Source organism: Priapulus caudatus, unplaced genomic scaffold, assembly GCF_000485595.1.
Source record: "Priapulus caudatus unplaced genomic scaffold, Priapulus_caudatus-5.0.1 Scaffold391, whole genome shotgun sequence".
NCBI classification, from domain to species: domain Eukaryota; kingdom Metazoa; phylum Priapulida; class Priapulimorpha; order Priapulimorphida; family Priapulidae; genus Priapulus; species Priapulus caudatus.
In genome coordinates, this window is record NW_014577452.1 from 133,304 (window position 1) to 153,705 (window position 20,402).

The following is a 20,402-nucleotide window of genomic DNA, read 5'->3' on the forward strand; positions in this document are numbered from 1 at the left end:
ACACACACACACACACACACACACACACACACACACACACACACACACACATATATATAATTAGTATATAATATGCCAACATCAACGGAACGTCAAACAGGTAGAAAACACAATTGTATAGGTTGTAACGAGATTCACATCCGTCCCCAATAAAGCGGCATGAGAGTTAGTTCATATTTCTCCTCATAATTTATATATATACTAGCGGGATACCCGGCGTTGCCCCGGGAAATCAGTGGCGTTACTCAGTTGGTGACCGCTTGGTTGAAAGGAAAATACCCAAAAAAAATACAACTATCTATCTATCCATGCATCCATCCATGCATCCATGCATCCATCCATCCATCCATCCCATTCCATGCCATCCCATCCCATCCCATCGCACCGCATCCCATCCCATCCCATCCCATCTCGTCGCATCTTATGCCATCCCATGCCATGCCATATCCTAAATACCCGGCAGTTCCTAACCCTAACCCTTGTTTACTTGAGATAACGCTGAAAATTAAAAATTGCCGGGCATTTAGAAAATCGAAGACCGTGCCCGGCAGCCGTCAGATATATGCCGGCTGCCGGGCACTCTGATTTTCATACTGACGCATTTTTATATCAAAATCGGATTTTATTATTTATGGGGTGAAGGAAAGGAGTAATAAAGCTTGCATACGGTGAGTACGTACAGAAAGGCAAATTGAGTGGCAATTTAGCGAGAAAACTAGACTTGAAACGTGAATGGGATTTCACAACAAAATCTGAACATTCGCCTCAAGTTCTTATAGAATTTCGTGTTTTAATAAACATGTCGAAATTTAATGGTTTTGCTCGTTGCAATTTTCTTCGTTTTTACTTGATTATATACATAATTATAGAACATTGATTTGACAATATTCGATAGATAACGTAAAGTTTACATCTACACCACTCATTTGAGACCCTGCTTCGATGTTCAAGCTTGTTTAAAAGTTGCACTATAATATATTTACTTGAGATAACGCTGAAAATATATAGAGTATAATAGACACAGATATATATATATATATATATATTGGGAGAATTGTGCTATCAGGAGCTCTTAAAGTTAGGTATAAATATGTTCGATTTGTTCTGATATGTTGATCAAAATATAGGATCGGCTTGTGATCCCTGTATGTATGTTTACATCTGCCATGGGTCATTGCGCAATCGGCTCTACAACTGCTGCTCCCGCTCGCGCTGCGCCCCTGCTGACAAAGCTAGCGGCTAACCCCATTACAATTCATTTTATTTTAAGTGTTTCATTCAGTTACTCAGCTTACAACGAAGAAATGAAAAAAGAAATGCGGAATATTTAGAAAAACACACTACGTTTTATTGGACATTACATTTCACAATGATACTAAATAGACAATAGATTACATCAAGGCTTACATTCACAATATTTATGAAACAATTCAATAGACAGACCGGTAATGATTTCTTTATAAACTCCACTTTTTCACATTTTTTTTTTACATTCTCTTATATTAGCCGTAGATAAGAAATTCCATCCGCAGTAAAGCGACACCAAACATCTAGCTACTGAAGTATTACACTGCTCACCTACGTGCCACCGCCGACGAGAGTGCTAGCAAAGAAATTACCCACCAGATGGCTCTGAGAGCAAAAGCAAAAGCTTATCGGGAGTAAATAAAATTTGTTGATTTTGTGCATTTGTTTTTATTCGCTCCTGGCCTTATTTATACCGGCCAGCATCTACGGAAGTTCTTTCGCTCATGACAAGATGAAACCAACTGTGACAACGATGGGCTCGAGACAAGATAAAGCCAACTGGAACAACGATGAGTCGGATACATCGTATTACGATTATCGGTGATATATTATACGCTCCTCATGGGCACTTCCTATCGACACAGCCCTTCCCACCTTCCTCGTACTCTTGCTGCGAAATCCACATCTGCTGAAATGAACCCTGCCAAAAAGATGACTCAATTATTTGATGTGCCGTTGTTGCTACAGAGACAACAACACAAAAGAAAAGCTTGCAAAAGGTCAAGATTTTAGATATAACTGGATGACTAGGTAGTAAGTTCATACACAGATACCGAAACATTCCAGCAAGATGATTGGAATCGTTGTAGCAATTAAGACATTTCGATTTTCGTTTGTATTTCGTGATGAATCACAAGCTTTTTATTACAAAATGTTTGCACATTTATATCCAGCTATTTGTGAAACACATGTGAAAGGAGATTGTGGGAAACCTTTGGAAAATAAAATCGCCATAGTAATCACAAGATACTAACATACGTATGTATGTACACCAGTATGTGCGTACAGGCAACATCCTACATTCCCTCCAGGCAACTACGTTGCTACACGATAAATGTAACAAAATGAAATGAAAAGACGTAGAGATGTGGCGACATGAACAACATGTGGCAGTGCCATGCAATCGTACCAATGACGCCAAGATAGAGCCGCCGATCCATGAGCTGAATCTTCTCTCTGCTGCACCGTTCGGATAGATCAGCTTCACTCGCATGCTCTGTAAAACAGCCACGAATATCAATACAATGCAACAGTGCAACTGCGTGTTGACTACAACTGCGTGTTAACTACAACTGCGTGTTGACTACAACTGCGTGTTGACTACAACTGCATGTTAACTACAACTGCGTGTTGACTACAACTGCGTATTACAACTGCGTGTTAACTACAACTGTGTGTTAACTACAACTGCGTGTTAACTACAACTGCGTGTTAACTACAACTGCCTGTTGACAGGTCAAACGAGCTCACCGGAAGTGTCTTGCTGGTGAGATCTCGATTGAGTCTCTCTGTGAAGCCATTCAGCAAAGAGTTGCCTCCCGTCACTATGACACTGCCGTACAAACTCTGCAATCAGAACAATAAAATCAAGAATGCATCATGCCACCAGCTCCAAATCAATATTTCCTATTCCATTCCCATTGACAACTAGAGCACTCGGAGAGCGCAGACCTCTGCCAAGGTAGCTCAATTCTCTCACTGTGAAAAATTGTATTAATTAATTAAATAATTAATTGGATCCAGATCACCACCAAAATGTAATCAATTCTAAGTTAGCCCATTTCTGACCTATAGTGAAAATTTTATGACAATCCGTCCATAACTTTTTTAGTTAGGCTGTACACAAACAAACAAACGCACAAACCAACAAACACACGCCGATGAAAACATAACCTCCTGCCAACCCCTTGGCAGAGGTAATAACCGTATACTCGTTCATAAATGTACCACAGCATATATGTGGGTTCCGTTGCTCAGATAACGTTGTTTTCGTACAGGCGAAGGTTGTTGATGGCGTTTGTGTGGGGTGGGGTGGGCAGGGGTGGCGTGTGTGTGTGGTGGGGTGGGGCAGGGTGGCGTGTGGTGTGGGGTGGGGTGGGCAGGGGTGGCGTGTGTGTGGGTGGGGTGGGCGGGGGTGGCGTGTGTGTGGGGTGGGGTGGCGGGGTGCGTTGTGTGGGGTGGGGTGGGGTGGCGGGGTGGAGTGTGTGTGGGGTGGGGTGCGGCGGGGTGGCGTGTGTGTGGGGTGTGGTGGGCGGCGGGTGGCGTGTGCTGTTGGGGTGGGGTTGGGGTGGGCAGGGGGTGGCGTGTGTGTGGGGTGGGTGGGCAGGGGTGGCGTGTGTGTGGGGCTGGGGTGGGCCAGGGTGGCGTGTGTGTGGGGTGGGGTGGGCGGTGGTGGCGGTGTGTGTGGGTGGGGTGGGCAGGGGTGGCGTGTGTGTGGGGTGGGGTGGGCAGGGGTGGGTGTGTGTGGGCGTGGGGTGGGCAGGGGTGGCGTGTGTGTGGGGTGGGGTGGGCAGGGGTGGCGGTGTGTGTGGGGCTCGGGGTGGGCAGGGGTGGCGTGTGTGTGGGGTGGGTGGGCGGGGGTGCGCGTGTGTGTGGGGTGGGGTGGCGGGGTGGCCGTGTGTGTGGGGTGGGTGGGGTGGGCGGGGTGGCGTGTGTTGGGGTGGGGTGGGCGGGGGTGGCGTGTGTGTGCGGGGTGGGGTGGCAGGGGTGGGTGTGTGTGGGTGGGGTGGTGCAGGGGTGCGTGTGTGTGGGTGGGTGGCGCAGGGGTGGGTGTGTGTGGGGTGGGGTGCGGGGGTGGGCGTGTGATGTGGGGTGGGGTGGCAGGGTGGCGTGTGTGTGGTGGGGTGGGGGGTGGCGTGTGTGTGTGGGTGGGTGGGGTGGCGGGGTGGCGTGTGTGTGGGGGTGGGTGTGGGGTGGGCGGGTGGCGTGTGTGTGGGTGGGTGGGCGGGTGGGTGTCGTGATGGGGTGGGGTGGGCGGGGGTGGCGTGTGTGTTGGGGTGGGGTTGTGGGTGGGGGGGTGGCCGTGGTGTCGTGGGGTGGGCGTGGGCGGGGGTGGCGTGTGTGTGGGTGGGGTGGGCGGGTGGGTGTGTGTGGGGTGGGGTTGGGGTGGGCGGGTGGCGTGTGTGTGGGTGGGGTTGGGCGGGGGCTGCGTGTGTGTGGGGTTGGGGTGGGCGGGGGTGGCGTGTAGTGTGGGGTGGGTGGGGTGGGCGGGTGGGCGTGTGTGTTGGGGTGGGGTGGGCGGGGGTGGCGTGTGTGTGGGGTGGGGTGGGGGGGGGTGGGTTGTGTGGGGTGGGGTGGGGTGGGCGGGTGGCGTGTGTGTGGGGGTGGGTGCTTGTTGTGGGGTGGGGTGCGGCGGGGGTGGCATGTGTTGTGGGGTGGGGTGGGCGGTTGTGGGGGTACGGGTGCGCAGTGTTAGTGCACGGCAAGCGTCGTTACCGTGGTTTAATACGCACCATTCTGATGTCCTGGTCACACATTCCGATGCTGGTGGTTACGACGTGACTACTCCCCATCATGGTGCTCCCGGTCGCACCCTGCCACAACAACAACGGTGAAGCTCACATGCCTGACTGTTCATAATGCACACCACATGATACTGAGCTCTTATTGCAACTTTATACCATATTTCTCTACTCACTGTATATTCGATCACCCTGCTCTACATACACACCGCAGCGAAGCATGCACGTTATACATACACACACAAGCAAACACACCCATGCTTGCAAAAACACCCACGCACGCACGCACGCACACACCCACACCCACACATAAACACAATACACAATTAGTTAAACCTACATGCACTGTCCTGTGATTAGTTAATGATTACCTTGATGCGTGTTGGATCGAACAACGCCTCAGCCATCAAAAACATCTCCTCGCCGAAATCTTGATTGTAGCCGGTTGGATATTCGTAGTGCGACGCTGGCATAGATTCAGCCTCACTATTAACAAAGAGGCATCGGTCTTATAATGATTGTAAAACACGGGAGCAAGATGAAACTAACAGTGATTCTCTGAAGCAAAACCAGACTGAGATTAAAGAGGCACATCATTTACGCACACACATAAACCAGTCGCTGGAATCTCGCACAAAATCCATTATAATGGTGATTTCATCTCCCAGTTGTTGCTTAAGCTAGCAGCACACTTCACAATTTTTGTTGCTCGTACAGGTAATTTTCGTGGTCGGCAATTTTTGTGGCCGTTGCCGCGTCACAGCACACTTCACCATAAGTTGCCACCACGAGCAATTTTCGTGGTGAGAAATCAAACCTGTTTGATTCTTGGCAACTCGTGGTCACCACAAAATTTCCGTGGTTAGTGGTCGTTGCCGGCCCCCACACACTTGGCCATTTTTGTGGCGACCACGAAAATTGCCTGTACGAGCAACAAAAATGGTGAAGTGTGCTGCCCGCTTTAGTGAAACTAGAGAACCTCTAATGGTTTTACTAAAAAAATGCATTACCTTTCCTCATATGGTTGGTCAGAAACTTGCAGACATGTAGATTGAAAATCTTGAACTACATCCTGAAAGCCAAGAAATGCATAAAGATGGTAGAGTCAACTTGCAACATGAGATCCACACACCACTCTCTCAGACCATCCAATCTAACATTGTAATTTACTGTTTTGCATAGTCCCCGAGGGAAAAAATACTATAAATTATACAGTACAATATTTTTTTTCTTCAAAAACTCCATCGACGACTAAAAGAACCATACATGTTATAATGTTTGTTGACATTTTGAGGAGAGGTACACAAATTTGCAAGAGGTACTTACAAATTACATCCAATAGCTCTTATAGATAAACTATTAAATTGTTAGACGCATATTTATATACACCTCATATTATACTGACCTTTGTGCACACTTGTGGTACAATGGTCATTCCCCAATAACCAATGAAATTAATGGCTGTGCTAAGGAAACTACCCTTCTACTTAACGATGCACACATGACCTAGGCTCGAGCAATATATTCCCCTAACAGTTTACCTGCACCATGTAGTTGTGGAAGGAGCGAGTAACCTCCGGCACATTCGTCTTTCTCACATAGACTGGCTTCTCGGTTTCCTTGGCTATCTCCTAGAATACACAGTGAACACGTAGCAGTTGTCAAGTATGTGCATAAGAAAATGTTAGAGTAAATGTCAGTATACCTATGGATGCCCAGTAAACATCCAAACAATGTATTTTTAGAAAAAGAACATTTGAGAACTAACCAAATTAGCAACTAAGAACACTGGACAACCAACACTAAAAAACTACCAAACATTAGACTTAAACATTATATAACTAACAATGGATTCAATTCTAAAATACTGATATATCTGTTCTCTGTCCTTGTCAACCTACCTTACTGGCTATGAGATAGTTGGGACAAAGGTCAATGCCCATTTCCTCTAGATCCTTCCTCGTCTGCATGGTGAGAAAATCACCTCCCAGTGGCGACTTCACGATAGCTACAATGATGAGCACAAATATTAAGTGAGCTCAAAAGAACATGGACACGAATACACAGGAATCAAACAAGTAGCAGAGGCCTGTGATAGTGCCCATCTTAGTGTTTCCACCTCGCCACTGCTATTAACCTAATAATGCCAATATATATTATATATATATAATAACACACGTGCACACATGCATGCACTCACGCACGCACTAGCACACGCACACGCACGCACTCGCACGCACGCACACTATTTTTTATAGCCAAAAGTCTACCTTGCTGGACAACATATCCATCATGAACTGGCACTGCAGATGTGTGTGTTGCACCACTGTCCAGAACCAGTCCAGTGGAGCGACCATTTGCAAACCTGTACAGCTCAGGTTAAGGATATAATCTTCCAATCTGCTTATAACTGACATCATAACTAATAACACAGGCAAACCTATGACATTTCCCACCAAGCTGATACTCTACCTGGACTGCTGATGAATATATAGATTTATGAATATCTATGTGTTTGCGTGTGTGTGCCTGTGTGATGCATGGTTTTCTTCTTTTTAGGTTATAATTGTGTTGGTTTACTGGTTTGCCCGATGTGTTTTTATGTGTTTTTATATGCAGAATAATTCAAGGATACGCTGTCAGGACAGCATTCTTGCACAGGAAAAATGCTGGCACATTGTAATGCTCAAACATCAGTTCTGTCAACTTCTCTCGTTTTGCCTTTGTATTCCACTGAAGAAAAAATAGAAAATATATAAAATACAACAATAAAAAATTGTAAAAAATGAGTAAGACATAAATATTTTACATCTCTATTGCAGCTAGAATGAATTTTCTCATAACTGTCTCTTAATGAATGCCTAAATGGGTAGAAATTTCTCTGACGGTCTCGCATGACTCCTTGGTGAGTGGGTGTTACTTACTGGTGCTTCTGACATCATAACTGGATGCATATTGGACTCAGATTTAATGTGTTTCTTGTATAGATGATCCATAACCTCCTCAAACATATCCCAGTCATCAACTGTGAACAGGCAAAGCAGAGAAATGTCAAACACTAATATTGTTTATCTGAATGTATTAAATTTGCCATCCATCTGCCTCTCTAGCACAATGCTATTCATTGTTTCATTTCTTTGTATCAGGCCAATAGCACTTGCACTTTTTCTCTCTTTTTTTTTTACGCTTCCAGTTGCCCCTTGTAAATCCACCTGTCATCTCTTGACACAACAACCGCCATGGACTTCAAATACATTTCTCCCACGCCCCAATAGCTCTCCTCCACAAATGACAACTCACTCATGCCATCCGCATGAAGTGGCCCCGAACATTCAATGCCCTTCCCGATTGCTGCTCCAGTGGCGGTATGAAAGGTATTTCTTTCTGCGGGGCGGTTCTAGGTGGTGCGCCCGCATTGGCTTTCCCATGGCAGGACTCAAACGAGCAGGCTCCTACATCCACCAAAAAAAATGGCTGGAGGGGATCCTGTGTGTCTGGGGGTAAATTTTTTTTAAAAACACTAATAACTAAAAATTGTTCCCCTTCCAATAATGAGCCGACCTTAATCTTTTAAGGGGAAATCGGGGGGCGACTGCTATCCTACGATATGCCACAAATACCAGCCTTATAACAGCTGAGATAAAAAGCTTGTTATATTGATGAAAACGTACCTTCGGACTGTCTTCTCCTGCATAACCCAGCTCTTATGGTATGCGAGCCCAATATCGAATACTATTGCACCAACTTCATCTAAAGTACAACAGAACAAATGAAAGCAGGAGTGAATACTTTGAATCTACATCAGTACACAAGGATGAAAATTAAAAAAATACTGATAGTTTTCCTACAGAAAATGAATAAATCAAAATTTACTTTTCCATGAAAGTTTTACGTTTTTTCAGTGATATCAAGTGCAATGATAGTGGTTTATATTCGCAAGTACACATGCTTTTTTCACGTTTGGAGTTGTCATTATGATGGTATACAGAGACGGATTTTATTTAGTCTCTTTCCAGAATTCAGCACAACAGTACTACACTCAGATTCGTGAAAACATATATTTATTGAGAGACTTCTTAAAAGATTGTTTTTCAGAAAAGCCTGCCCGGCTTCATTTTAACTCCGCGTTTCCTTTAGTAAATATACGTTCGCCCGCATTAACAAAGCCCAATCAGTAACCAATCAGAGCGAGTCCTTAACATAAGCCCCTGGTTCTCCGCTTGGTAATCTTGGCGCTCGCACGGAGCGCCTCGAATAAGCACTCGCTGTGATTGGTCTGACTTGGTTTTAAAATGGCCAACGTAAATTTACCCCTAAGTTAAATGAAGCGAGGCTTTTCTCGAAAAACCATCTTTTAAAAAGAAGTAAATAAACGATTGAAAGTGAATGTATGACGACATATCAGTCAGCAAACGGTAAAGCCTGTAGAATAGGGAACGTAGGTTTTTTTCGTACGCCAATAGAGGCGTCGGGCCGCTGTACGCCAGTGCGCTCCGGACACAGCCCCGGTCCCCCGGCGCCTGCGCCCTGGCGAGCAAAATCTGCTAGGGCCGACTACCAAACATACCAAAAAAACAAAATATCTAGCAGGCCCAAAGATAAAAATATTTTAGGGCGAAGTACACATTTCCTGTCTCGGCCGCTCCTAACACAGCGGCATAATACCAAGCTGCTCCAAGATTCTTGCGAATCTTATCCGCTACACTGCGGGCGGAACCGCTTTCCTACGTCCTTCCCTCTGTAATATATAAATACCTTTCAGTACGCAGAGTCCGATCGACACACGCGCCCGGCCCCGCGTAAACCCCCCGCCCCCGCGATCACGCCCCGCCCGGGCACCGCTGGACGTTGGGGCTCGTTTTATGAATAGCCGGCGGCGGGCTCTGCCCTCGGTTTTCAACCCCCGGTGTTTCTAAAGGGCGCAAACCACTACTCCTAAAAGGCCGCGGGTACAGTTGCCGGCGTGCCGTAACATAGCTGCAAAGCATCTGTAGCGCGGCTAATAGTAAAGCTGAAAGGAGCTATAAGAGGGCACACAGAAGCGGTCATTTTTCGGCCGAGTCGCTACGATTACAATCGCCAGCGAATTATACGCCCCGATCCCGAAGGGCACACGGTGGCTGAATTTGAGAGCGTACGGCGTACGCCACTGCGACCGGGATCACATGATACTAACCAACCACGTGCCGATTAATTTATTTGGCTTCCACAATAATACGCCGGAACACGGGGCAAGAACAAGCGAAATTTCCAAAGCGGATGCGACATCCCGGCCGGCTTAATAATCGGCGAAAAAAAATATCTAAACATTTTTTCTCATAACGGGCGATGTCCCGGTGACGGGCGGGGTACGAAAATCGGTCGATCGACCCGGGTGCACCGCGCCCGGCGCACCGGGCGAATGTTTTCGAGGCGATTTAAAATGCGGCGCGCTCGGGCAAAAAAAATACGCGTCGTGTGGCCCCTCATACTAAAACACGTAGGAAACGTAGTCAGAACTGTTTCACCTCTCGCCAACGACGTTCTGTTTAATCATACATAACCCTAAAAAGGTGGTGGTCGCCGACCTGCCTTAATTCGATTGAAACCTTTGAAAACCAATAAAAAAAATTAAATGCCAACTAAACTGTCGGCCCGGCGAATCGACTAACGCCCATGGTTCCGCTAGGGTGCTTAGAGTTATTATATCCGCGCGGTGGCGCGGCCACGGGGAGGCGATTCTTCCCGCGGACAACTTTTTGGCGTAAGCAAATAAAGGCGTGCGTGGCGCTCTGTTTATAATTACATATGTCATTTATGTACGTATTAAAGCAGCCCCTGACAAGCCCCTCTGACCAGCGCATCGCCCTGGACGACTGACCGCGCCCCTGCGGCCCCCTGGACCCCCGCTGAAAAACAGCAAAAATTGTCATTCCCATCCGCTCGCATGGGCCTATCTGAATGATAAAATCCGAGCGTAGGCTCCGGGCAGCTCCAAAAAACCAATCGACAATGCTGGGGTAAAAGTACGCATGTCGGCATTATAAGTCCGGCCGTTCTCGTAGGCTCGGCTTCAGCCCACCGAAAGCTAGCCGGGGCAAAGAAAGGGAAAAATTCATGGGCGACGCCGCGTGGCGTTGATTTTTAAAAAAAAGAGCGTGCGGTCAAAAATCAGCGCAGAAAAGTTCATGAGTTCACAATTTTCTTTAAAATTCCGTAAAAAAGGAGCGCACGCCAATATCACAAGATAAAGGAGGCCTAAACAATAGCATAAATTGCTGGGCGCCAACCCTCTAACAAATCCTGGACTACTGGCTTCTTTAATATGTGTCGTTAATGGTTAGCGCGATGATTTATATTTTAACCCGAAAAAATGCCAATCGGAAAAATTGGCTCAACACTTTCCATTTTGGGCAAATGAAATAAATTTTCTGGTAGGCCCCAAAAAACAATTTTGTGGGCCGCCAAAAGCCCTCCCCGCTGAGCCGCGAGTGGTCAAGCACCTGTTAGCACCGCAATGCATTTTGGCCAATGCGATCTCAAAACGGGAAAATTTCAAAATGGGAGCCCCCCGGTCTAAATCCATATAAACCCTTCCCATATAAAAAAGGTTATATGGGACAGAATTTTATCGGTCTACTCGTTATTCCGTACTACCACGATTACGCGGTAACTCGTACTAAATCCGCTAAGCATTGGGCGTACGGGCCGAGAGATGCGTGGCGGAAAATGTCCGGTGCACTATAACATCTGTATCACCCGACGTTTTTATCGCCCGCGTTTTTACCCCGCAGACGGCACTCGTTAACCGCGCGGCTTGCCTGCGTAAATAGGAGAGTATCTCCCTATTGCCCAGATCGCACTATTTTATTTACCGTGACACCGGCTTTGTCTCTTACTCTTCGTGAAACGCATGTGCCGTACTTAACTATCGTGTAAACAGATAACTTACCTCCTCCGTACACACCCCCACTCATTATTTGTTCCTGCTTAACCGTTAGTAATGAATATGATAATCAATTGCTGCATAAATCTCCAAACAAAATCTACACGCAATGGATAATCAACAGATGAACGTAGAATTATCGCCTCAGATAAATTTGGAAAAGACAGACCGGTGTCATTTTGTTGTAATCAGCGCCATCTAACGAGCTATATAACAACAATTTCATTGGCAGCTTATACGATGACGCTAGTTACACTCTCTCTCTGTGATACAATGACAGTACACGACATCTAGAGCTCATAATAAAGAATAATTTCTATTATAAGCTCTTGACAATATATAACATCTGCAATAACTGCAAAATGATCAAATTATATAAACCTATCATAATTATTAAATAATAAATGGTGCACAGCCACAGCATGTTGTTAGCTTTCAATAACGTCTAACAAACCATAATAACTGCACAGGCAGGAGAAAGACATGATGGAGGATGGATGTGGAAGGAAATAAAGAAGAACATAGAAAAAGGTGGTAACAACAGCAACAACAATAATAATAACAACAACAAAAACATAAGAAAGAGTATACTTATATTCGGCAGAGTCTGAACTTATAGTTATAGCTAATTATTTTATTAAATACGTCATAAAATAAATTAAATAAATTTCATAAGAATCTTATGTATAATATGCATAGCAATATTATTTGTCATTTCTTGACATTAATTCTTGACATCATTAATTACGGCACCGGAATTTCAGTTCCGAATAGGTTTTACGTATCCGGGTGGCAGGTCACGAGTTGGGCAGTGAGTGAGTCCCGTGAGTTGATCGCCAAGGCGTAGACAGTGAACTTCTTCTTGTTATGCGATGTAGTATTCAGTACGGATAAGCTGACATATTTTTTGGGTAATTATATTAGTTAATATCTCATAGACCATATCTCATGGATTTAAAGCACTCACTCTGAGGCGACCATGTACGGTACAATGTCAATGTGAGTTGCGTCGATGGTGGTAAGATAAGATAAGATTAAAGGAATGATATGCCCATTGATTATGCAATGTTGACGAATGCTAGAGTAACTGGCACCTTGTGTAGTTAATAAAGATACATTACCTTATAACGCCAAAACGCGTAAATTAAGTTTGTCGCCAATTATCACTGCTGTTACATTACAAAGCAAGACTTGAAATCGGTTGTTTGATATTTCATTTACTTGCCGTAAATGTCATCCAGGAGTCAAGCGATAAGTACGCGCAATGACGTAAACATTTGTGGCGGCCCCATATGTTTTGGACAACGCAAGAGAAATGGGAGGGTGATTAACTTACACAAGATGCAGTTACTACTCGCATTTCGATCAACATTGGCAATAATCAATGGCCATATTATTCTTAAGAGATAAGAAGAGTCTAAACGAGAGTATTATTTTCTCAACTTTCATATCAGCAGATCAAGGATTTTTACTGCATCTGACATAGGTCAGATGCCAGCTTGTAGAATCGCATGAATCGTAAACCGTGCCCGTCCGGCCCGTACTGAGTCGTCAACAGTTGGGCACAAATCTTTAACGCTCGACGTACGGTCACGATAATTCGGCCACGCATGGGGGGGGGGGCGAGGGAGATCGTCAAAACGAGTTGGGTGTCGAAGCTGGGGGTCCAAGGTCAAGAGTGTAAAGAAGGGGGAACTTTTTACTCCTTAAGAGGCATAAGACGATCATGATGATTATGGCAATTTTTAACCGAATGCTACAGTAACTGGCACCTTGTGTAGTTTTAATAAGTAGGCATTAGCCTTAGTAGCCAAACGCCGTATTAGTTTTGTCCAATTCACTCGCTGTTACTAAGAAATATGCAATTGAAAATCCGAGGTCAAATAAATCCGTTGTTGACAGTTACTAACCCGCCGATGCCCGGGCCTGTAACACGGCAGAGGCGGTGTCAATACAGATTATATAGTGCACCGGACAGTTTATCGGCACAGTAGTGCTCGGCCGTCCAGTGATTTCGATGCCTTGTGGTCTGATGCGCATCCGTACGTTTGGTTTTGAGCTCTTGGGGATTCGGAAAATAACATGTATATATACGAAGACTTGATGATTAAAAGCAACAAGTAATAATATGTTGAGAAAGGATATGCGTCACTGCCGGGTCAAACAGCAAAACAATAATTAGCCGGGGACAGAACATTCGATGCCTCAACATGCCTGTAGCAACATGTGAGGTACCGCGAACCGAAATCGATGTTTAATTTTGTTGGAGATAAAATTAAGCGTTGGCGCCAGATTACGGAATTTACGTGAATTCAATTAGACATTTCTTAAGTAATGTAGGTCAAGTGATATTGCGACAAACTAATACGGGCGTTTGCTATAACGGTAATCGTATCTTCTTATTAACTACACAAAGGGTGCCAGTCTTACTGTACGCATTCGTACATTTGCATAATCGATGGAAATATTAGTGGCGCTTGAACGTGTTTAAGGTAATAGGAGGAATGCAGAATGCGGCAGCAAATTAAAGGCTCTCGACCTATTATCTATAGCTGCGTGATAGTCGGCGTGTTAATAGGCATCAATGGTAGGACAAGCAGCCAATTCACTGGGCTGCTCGAAATTGACGGTCACAGAGTCAAAGGTCAATAGGCACCATGGGCAAAGCTTTTAAACATTTGTCTGAGGACATGGTCCTGATTCGGCGATTGGAGAAACTTTTTTTGTTTCAGCGGTTACTCTAAGCATTTTCTTTATGGACTTTATTGAAAGGACGCATGAATAGTATCTTTCTGCTGACATTGTCGAAGAGTAGGAGTCGGCGCATAACGCCTTTTGACCCTCAAGAGGAAAGAGGTTTAAACATGGATTTGTTTACTGTGCTGTTCAGAAAGGAAATTTGAACTGGCCGGGTTTGCTAGTGAGAATCTAATACATAGCCTGGATGCAGCGCCTCAGACATTAAGCGACGACAGGGCAAGGCAATTTTTCTGGGGCATGTGAAGAAATTGCCTTGAATTTTCTCTAAAATGGATGGGCCACCGGGAGGGCAATTTTAAAGACAAGCATCAAGAATCGCAACCTGCTCCACAGATCTTTGAGAAAAGTGAGCACCAAGCCATTGTGTACTGGAAAGCTTTGTGTCATACGTAAATGAAATCTACTAAAATTTCTCTAAATCTTCTACGGAGCGCACTTGAAGGCAGCCTACCACCGTACAGCGATCACGTGGCCATTCTTGCGCGAGCGTCGTTTCCGCGCTTTAAATCGCACGCGGCCGCCGAGTCCCGGGCGTGCAGCAATTAAAATATTCGTGTTCTACACGGGCATACACAGGTGCGCTATTTATCGATTGTCTACTGGCAGCGGTTGGCAGCAATAACCACGTTATTGTTTTTAACCGCGGGTAGACCTGGTATCCGGCCTCAGCTCTGCTAGAGAATGTACCACTGCTCGCGACAAACAGTGCGGCCGCAAACCAGTCTAGCCAGAGCAAGAGGCACGAGCCGACGACGGCAAATTACAGAAAAGGGCAAGGCAGGTCACTGCTGTCGTCGGTTGGATTTTCAGGGCAGTACGGGCGATTGATAGAGGCACCGCCGGCAATTGCCGTCGGTGCCGTCGGTAATTCGAGCCCTGCCTGATGTATGAGGGCTACAATGTCACATGGAAATTTCAAAAGCTAAATTTGGTTGAAGAAGGTTTATGGCAGCCTTAAATCGTATAATTTCTATGGCATTCTGTACTGTCAGTATGTTACATGTAACGTATGCCACTGCCAGTGCATGTGGTGGTGGTACTGTCTAGTTTTTGCCTGCGTTAATTGAAAGGTTACAGGTGGCAGCTCTCTATTGCAGCCTGTAGGCTTGCATAGGTAAATGGATGAGTGCTTACCTATTCTGTCTTGCAAATAGTTGTTGCTACTATACGTACGATGGGATCTTCCATCTTTAATCTGAAGACGCTTAAACGTACGCGCCATCTTGTGGCAACTTTCATAACGATTCCAACGAACACTCCTTTGAGAAGGTTGCTGATACCATCCCTGTGCCTTCCACTGTTTTGGCGCGTATGTGAACACATTTGGGACTAACAGGGTTTACTAGAATCCCACCACTCCACCACAGAGTCATCGCAGTAGACGTTAGATGAGCGCTGTCGCTCCGCGGCACTTGTTTTAGTTTTTATTGGACTGATCAAACCTTACTGGGAATGCAATGACTGATGCCAGCTGAACGAGGTTGTAAGTAGTACAAGTGTAAGTGTAAGTAGCTAAGTACAAGTGTAAGTGTAGAGATAGACATTATTTAATTCAATCTAGGCCCTAATTGTTTGCTATTCTAAATCTGTAGTGATGACTCGGCAGGAATTTTGACCCTAACCTTGACTTGATCAATGATTTAGCAATGCCCCTTTGTTAATTTTTTATTAATCTCTGTGGGCATTTTGGTTATTCGATGGACCACCATGGAAGTCTCTCAGTGAGTTTTTGAGTGCCATTTGGTAACTAATGAACTAACCATGTTATGTTAAAATTTTCATTTTCATTATTTCTAGGAAAGGAGGCGACTGCAAAGAGCAGAATATAAAAGGTGACGAAAGTGGGGTACTAGATGTGAATCAGTACTTAAACTGCTGTGCTGACATAGTGGTAGGGAAATTTCTATGATCCGCATTTCATGAGTGTGTATGAAATGTACAGCGCAGTGAACGCAGACAACGAGGTAATTTTCATTAATCTATTGCTGTGTACAAGGATTGTTAGTTAGCTAGTGTTGAAATTACAAAACAGTTCATCTCGAGGAGTAATTAATTTACATAAGCAGCATTCAAACTTAATAATTTAATTAATTATTGACCATGATGTGATTATAATGTAACGTTGTAAGGCATTTCCGAGCATATGTAATTCTTCGAGCATAGCTTTCTTGTAATATTGTTGAATCTGGCATTTAAATAATGCTAATAGCAGATCTATGTTTTACTAATATGATATACATTAACTAACTTAACTGTGTAATTAATTAAATTGTATAGTATTTATATGTGTTGATATCTGTATACTTCATTAATTTTCCCAATCATATATTCTAAAATAAAAGTTCATAGTACACCCACATGATTTGTATAGTTTTGTATTTAGATAATGTATTAGATTATACCTACCAGTTTGATATTCATGGAAATTACATTGGAATAAATAATGACACAAAGGCCAGTACACCAGTGATTCAAATATAACTGTTGAATTGCGGGATCCATATGTATGCTAATTATATTTGTCATTTCCCTTTGCAGACTTACCTGGGTATTGAAGTGCGATACCCAATCACACACATTACGTGGGACCAAGGTCAATATACAAGCTATGAAATATGCTTGCAGGTGATTATTATGTGTTTTAGATCAGGTAGAGAAAAGTAGAGAGGTATTATGAGTGGAAGAAGAATGTATTGTAAGACTGGCAGGTTGAGGTGTGGAGGAGAGAAATGTGCTGACCTTTACCAACTTATTACAGACCAATGACATGGCATTCACATCTCGGTCATCAAAAGTGCGAAGACGCTATTCAGAGTTCATTTGGCTGAGAAAAAAGCTTCGCAGTCATCATAGAAACAGGTAAGCTAGGTAACGTGTTAAATATATGATAGGCGTTTACAGTCTAACAGAGAAATGACTAGTGTGCCGTGTCACACGTTATACCAGGTAATAGAGTGTAGCAGTGAAAAAAATACACGGGGGCTCGGGGCGATTTAGCCCCCGAAATGCCAAAAAGAGCCCAGGAAATGGCAAAACGAGCCCCCGTAAATTTGCATAGAGTTCAATGCAAGCCAAATTTTAGAGTGCTATTTTCATGCGCGCGAGCTTGAAAAGTAGCCCCCGAAATTTTTTTTTACATTTTTTCCCTGGAGTGTAGATATGTTCATGGTTATATCTCGCTCCAACTGAGTCCAGCATTTGTTTAAATTACTGTGTGCGTGCGTGTGTGCGTGCACATTTTTGCATGTGTGTAACATGTTTTTATTGCAGGAAACCACCAGAACTGCCTCCAAAGCGGTTATGCTCTTCAAGATTTGACAAAGATTTCATTGAGCGGAGGCGCCGTCTATTGGAAGAATGGTTGAACAAGTAAGTGGCAAATATAAGAAAACAATAGTTTGGGCGTGCGCCGTGCAGTACTTTTGTACTGTCACTCATTGGTAGTGGCAGTCTAACTTTATATGTATGCCACATGATATATGTCAGCTATGTATGTAAACCTGACGAGTTTCAGTTAATGGTGGAGTTTGCTTTCCAATTTGCTTTATTTTGAACGACCTACGTTTCACAGAATGACGAAATTATTCGTGAATGTAGGATGTATTACACAGACTTAGGTAGAGTTACTTGTTGTGCAGCTTGTCATTCTGTATTCTATATATAACTAGAGCACTCAGAGAGCACAGACTTCCGCCAAGGCAGCTGAATTCTCTCACTGTGAAAATTTTTATTAATTAATTAATTAATTAAGTGAAAAATTTCATTAATTAATTAAATAATTAATTGGATCCGGATCACCACCAAAATGTAATCAATTCTAAGTTACCTCATTTCTGACCTATCCTTAAAATTTTATTAATTAATTAGTTAGTTAATTAATTAATTGGATCCGGATCACCACCAAAATCTCATCAATTCTAAGTTAGGCGATTTCTGACCTAGATCCTGAAAATGTTATCACAATCCGTCCAGAACTTTTTCAGTTAGGCTGTACACAAACCCACAAAGCCACAAACCAACAAACACTCGCCGGTGAAAACATAACCTCCTCCCAACCCCTTGGCGGAGGTAATTATCCCGTGTGCGATAATAATGTGATATCTACTCGATGTTCTAGGGTGGTGAAGGTGATGATATATGTGTCGGACAGCACTCTACATCTGTTCCTGCAGACGCCGCTTCCCGACCACGACATGGACGAATGCATACGTGGCAAATCGAAGATGTCGGCTACGGAGTATGTGATAAGTCACGCCGGTCCCATTGTGCACGAGGCAGACTCGGACGACAGCGATGCAGGGTAGGATTTCTGCTGCGCGTAAACATTGTGCATGCAAATCTACCAAAAAATTCTGCTGCGCGTAATGTAAGGGTCACTCAAGGGAGACACTGAAATGATGCTTTATTAACAGAGGTCGATTCTATAGAAGTGGTGGGTTTGGTGTATAATTGTAACATCTGTTTAACGGATTCCGCCAAACTACGTCCCTACATAATTACGACTTCAAGGAGAGACCAAACGTATTCGTTAGAGGCAGGTGTCCATTCTATAAAAGAAGTTTCACTGTGTAACTACCACTCGATGGAGACAAAAAAAGTGTCCTTTATACGGGCGGGGTGGGTCCCGCCTATATAGGTGGTTTCGCTGTATAATTGTCATGGTAGTCATCGAAAGTAGTCGTCATGTACAGGTGTCCATTCTATAGTGGTGGCTTTATCTTTTAACTGCCACTCGAGGCAAATGTCATAGTGTCTGATATAGGCAGTTATCTGTTCAATAGAGGTGACCATTAACACAGGTTTGACTGCATCATAATTATATTTTGATCGTTTTAATAGTAATAGGAATCTCATATCCCTTTTGCCAGTTGTCACTTCTTTCCTTGTGTATGTTAACTCCCTTGCTGTCTTTCTTCTTGCTTTGTCACTCTTTCTGTTTTGTTTTTTGTTTTGTTAACTTTCTATCCTCGCCCTCGTCTCTCTTCTCCATCCCTCTCACTAGTAACCTCTACATGTACTTCTCTCACTAGTAACCTCTACATGTACTTCTCTCACTAGTAACCTCTACATGTACTTCTCTCGCTAGTAACTAGTAACCTCTACATGTACTTCTCTCACTAGTAACCTCTACACTTGTGATTCTCTCCACACTAGTAACCTGACATGTACTTCTATCATACCAGTAACTGAAGTAACCCTAACATGTACTTCGTCTCCACTAGTTAACTATACCATAATAACTGATACTTCTCTCCTAGTAACTCTACATGTACTTCTGCTCATAGTACCTCTCAATGCTACTGCTACTCATGTTTAACCGTCTACATGTACTTCTCTCACTAGTAACCTCTACATGTACTTCTCTCACTAGTAACCTCTACATGTACTTCTCTCACTAGTAACCTCTACATGTACTTCTCTCACTAGTAACCTATAACCATCTACATGCTACGTTCTCTCACTAGTAACATTCTACATGTATTCTCTCATAGTAACACATACATGCTCTTCTCTTCATAGTAACCTCTACATGTACTTCTCTCACTAGTAACCTCTACATGTACTTCTCTCACTAGTAACCTCTACATGTACTTCTCTCACTAGTAACCTCTACATGTACTTCTCTCGCTAGTCACTAGTAACCTCTACATGTACTTCTCTCACTAGTAACCTCTACATGTACTTCTCTCACTAGTAACCTCTACATGTACTTCTCACTAGTAACCTCTACATGTACTTCTCTCACTTAGTACTTTCTCATGTATATCTCTCATAGTAACCTCACATGTACTGATCTGGCTGCACTGTACCTCTACATGTACTTTCTCCTATACTTCATACAGTACTTCTCTCATCTACGAGTAAACTGGGGTCTACATGTCCACTTCGTCTCAAGCTAGTAACCTCGTACATGTAACTTCTCTATGTTAGTTCACTAATCTCTCTCC

General features: G+C 44.0%; 2 protein-coding genes and 1 long non-coding RNA gene across 3 annotated transcripts in view; 1 reads left to right on the forward strand and 2 right to left on the reverse strand.

Annotated features, from left to right (window-relative positions):
* Positions 1-1,326: 1,326 nt before the first annotated feature.
* Positions 1,327-11,895, reverse strand: LOC106809851 (actin-like protein 6A). Its single transcript, XM_014813081.1, is given in 15 exon segments — positions 1,327-1,948; positions 2,438-2,524; positions 2,779-2,874; positions 4,761-4,841; positions 5,141-5,255; positions 5,780-5,841; positions 6,311-6,400; positions 6,671-6,777; positions 7,040-7,134; positions 7,405-7,502; positions 7,694-7,794; positions 8,070-8,166; positions 8,441-8,475; positions 8,478-8,519; positions 11,701-11,895. Coding segments are annotated over 15 exon segments (1,212 nt in total). The 5' UTR covers positions 11,726-11,895; the 3' UTR covers positions 1,327-1,867.
* A 592-nt stretch (positions 11,896-12,487) lies between these two features.
* LOC106809862 (sorting nexin-10-like) overlaps positions 12,488-20,402 on the forward strand; it is a 10,276-nt gene continuing 2,361 nt past the window's right edge. The window contains exons 1-6 of the mRNA XM_014813098.1: positions 12,488-12,605; positions 16,252-16,418; positions 16,993-17,079; positions 17,213-17,313; positions 17,725-17,823; positions 18,572-18,754. Coding sequence (XP_014668584.1) covers positions 16,374-16,418; positions 16,993-17,079; positions 17,213-17,313; positions 17,725-17,823; positions 18,572-18,754 — 515 coding nt within the window. The 5' untranslated portion in view covers positions 12,488-12,605; positions 16,252-16,373. The remainder of the gene's footprint in view (positions 12,606-16,251; positions 16,419-16,992; positions 17,080-17,212; positions 17,314-17,724; positions 17,824-18,571; positions 18,755-20,402) is intronic.
* Positions 19,560-20,186, reverse strand: LOC106809863. Its single transcript, XR_001393917.1, has 3 exons — positions 19,979-20,186; positions 19,795-19,885; positions 19,560-19,579 (listed from the first exon to the last, which is right to left on the reverse strand). It is a non-coding gene; the product is annotated as an uncharacterized LOC106809863 (long non-coding RNA).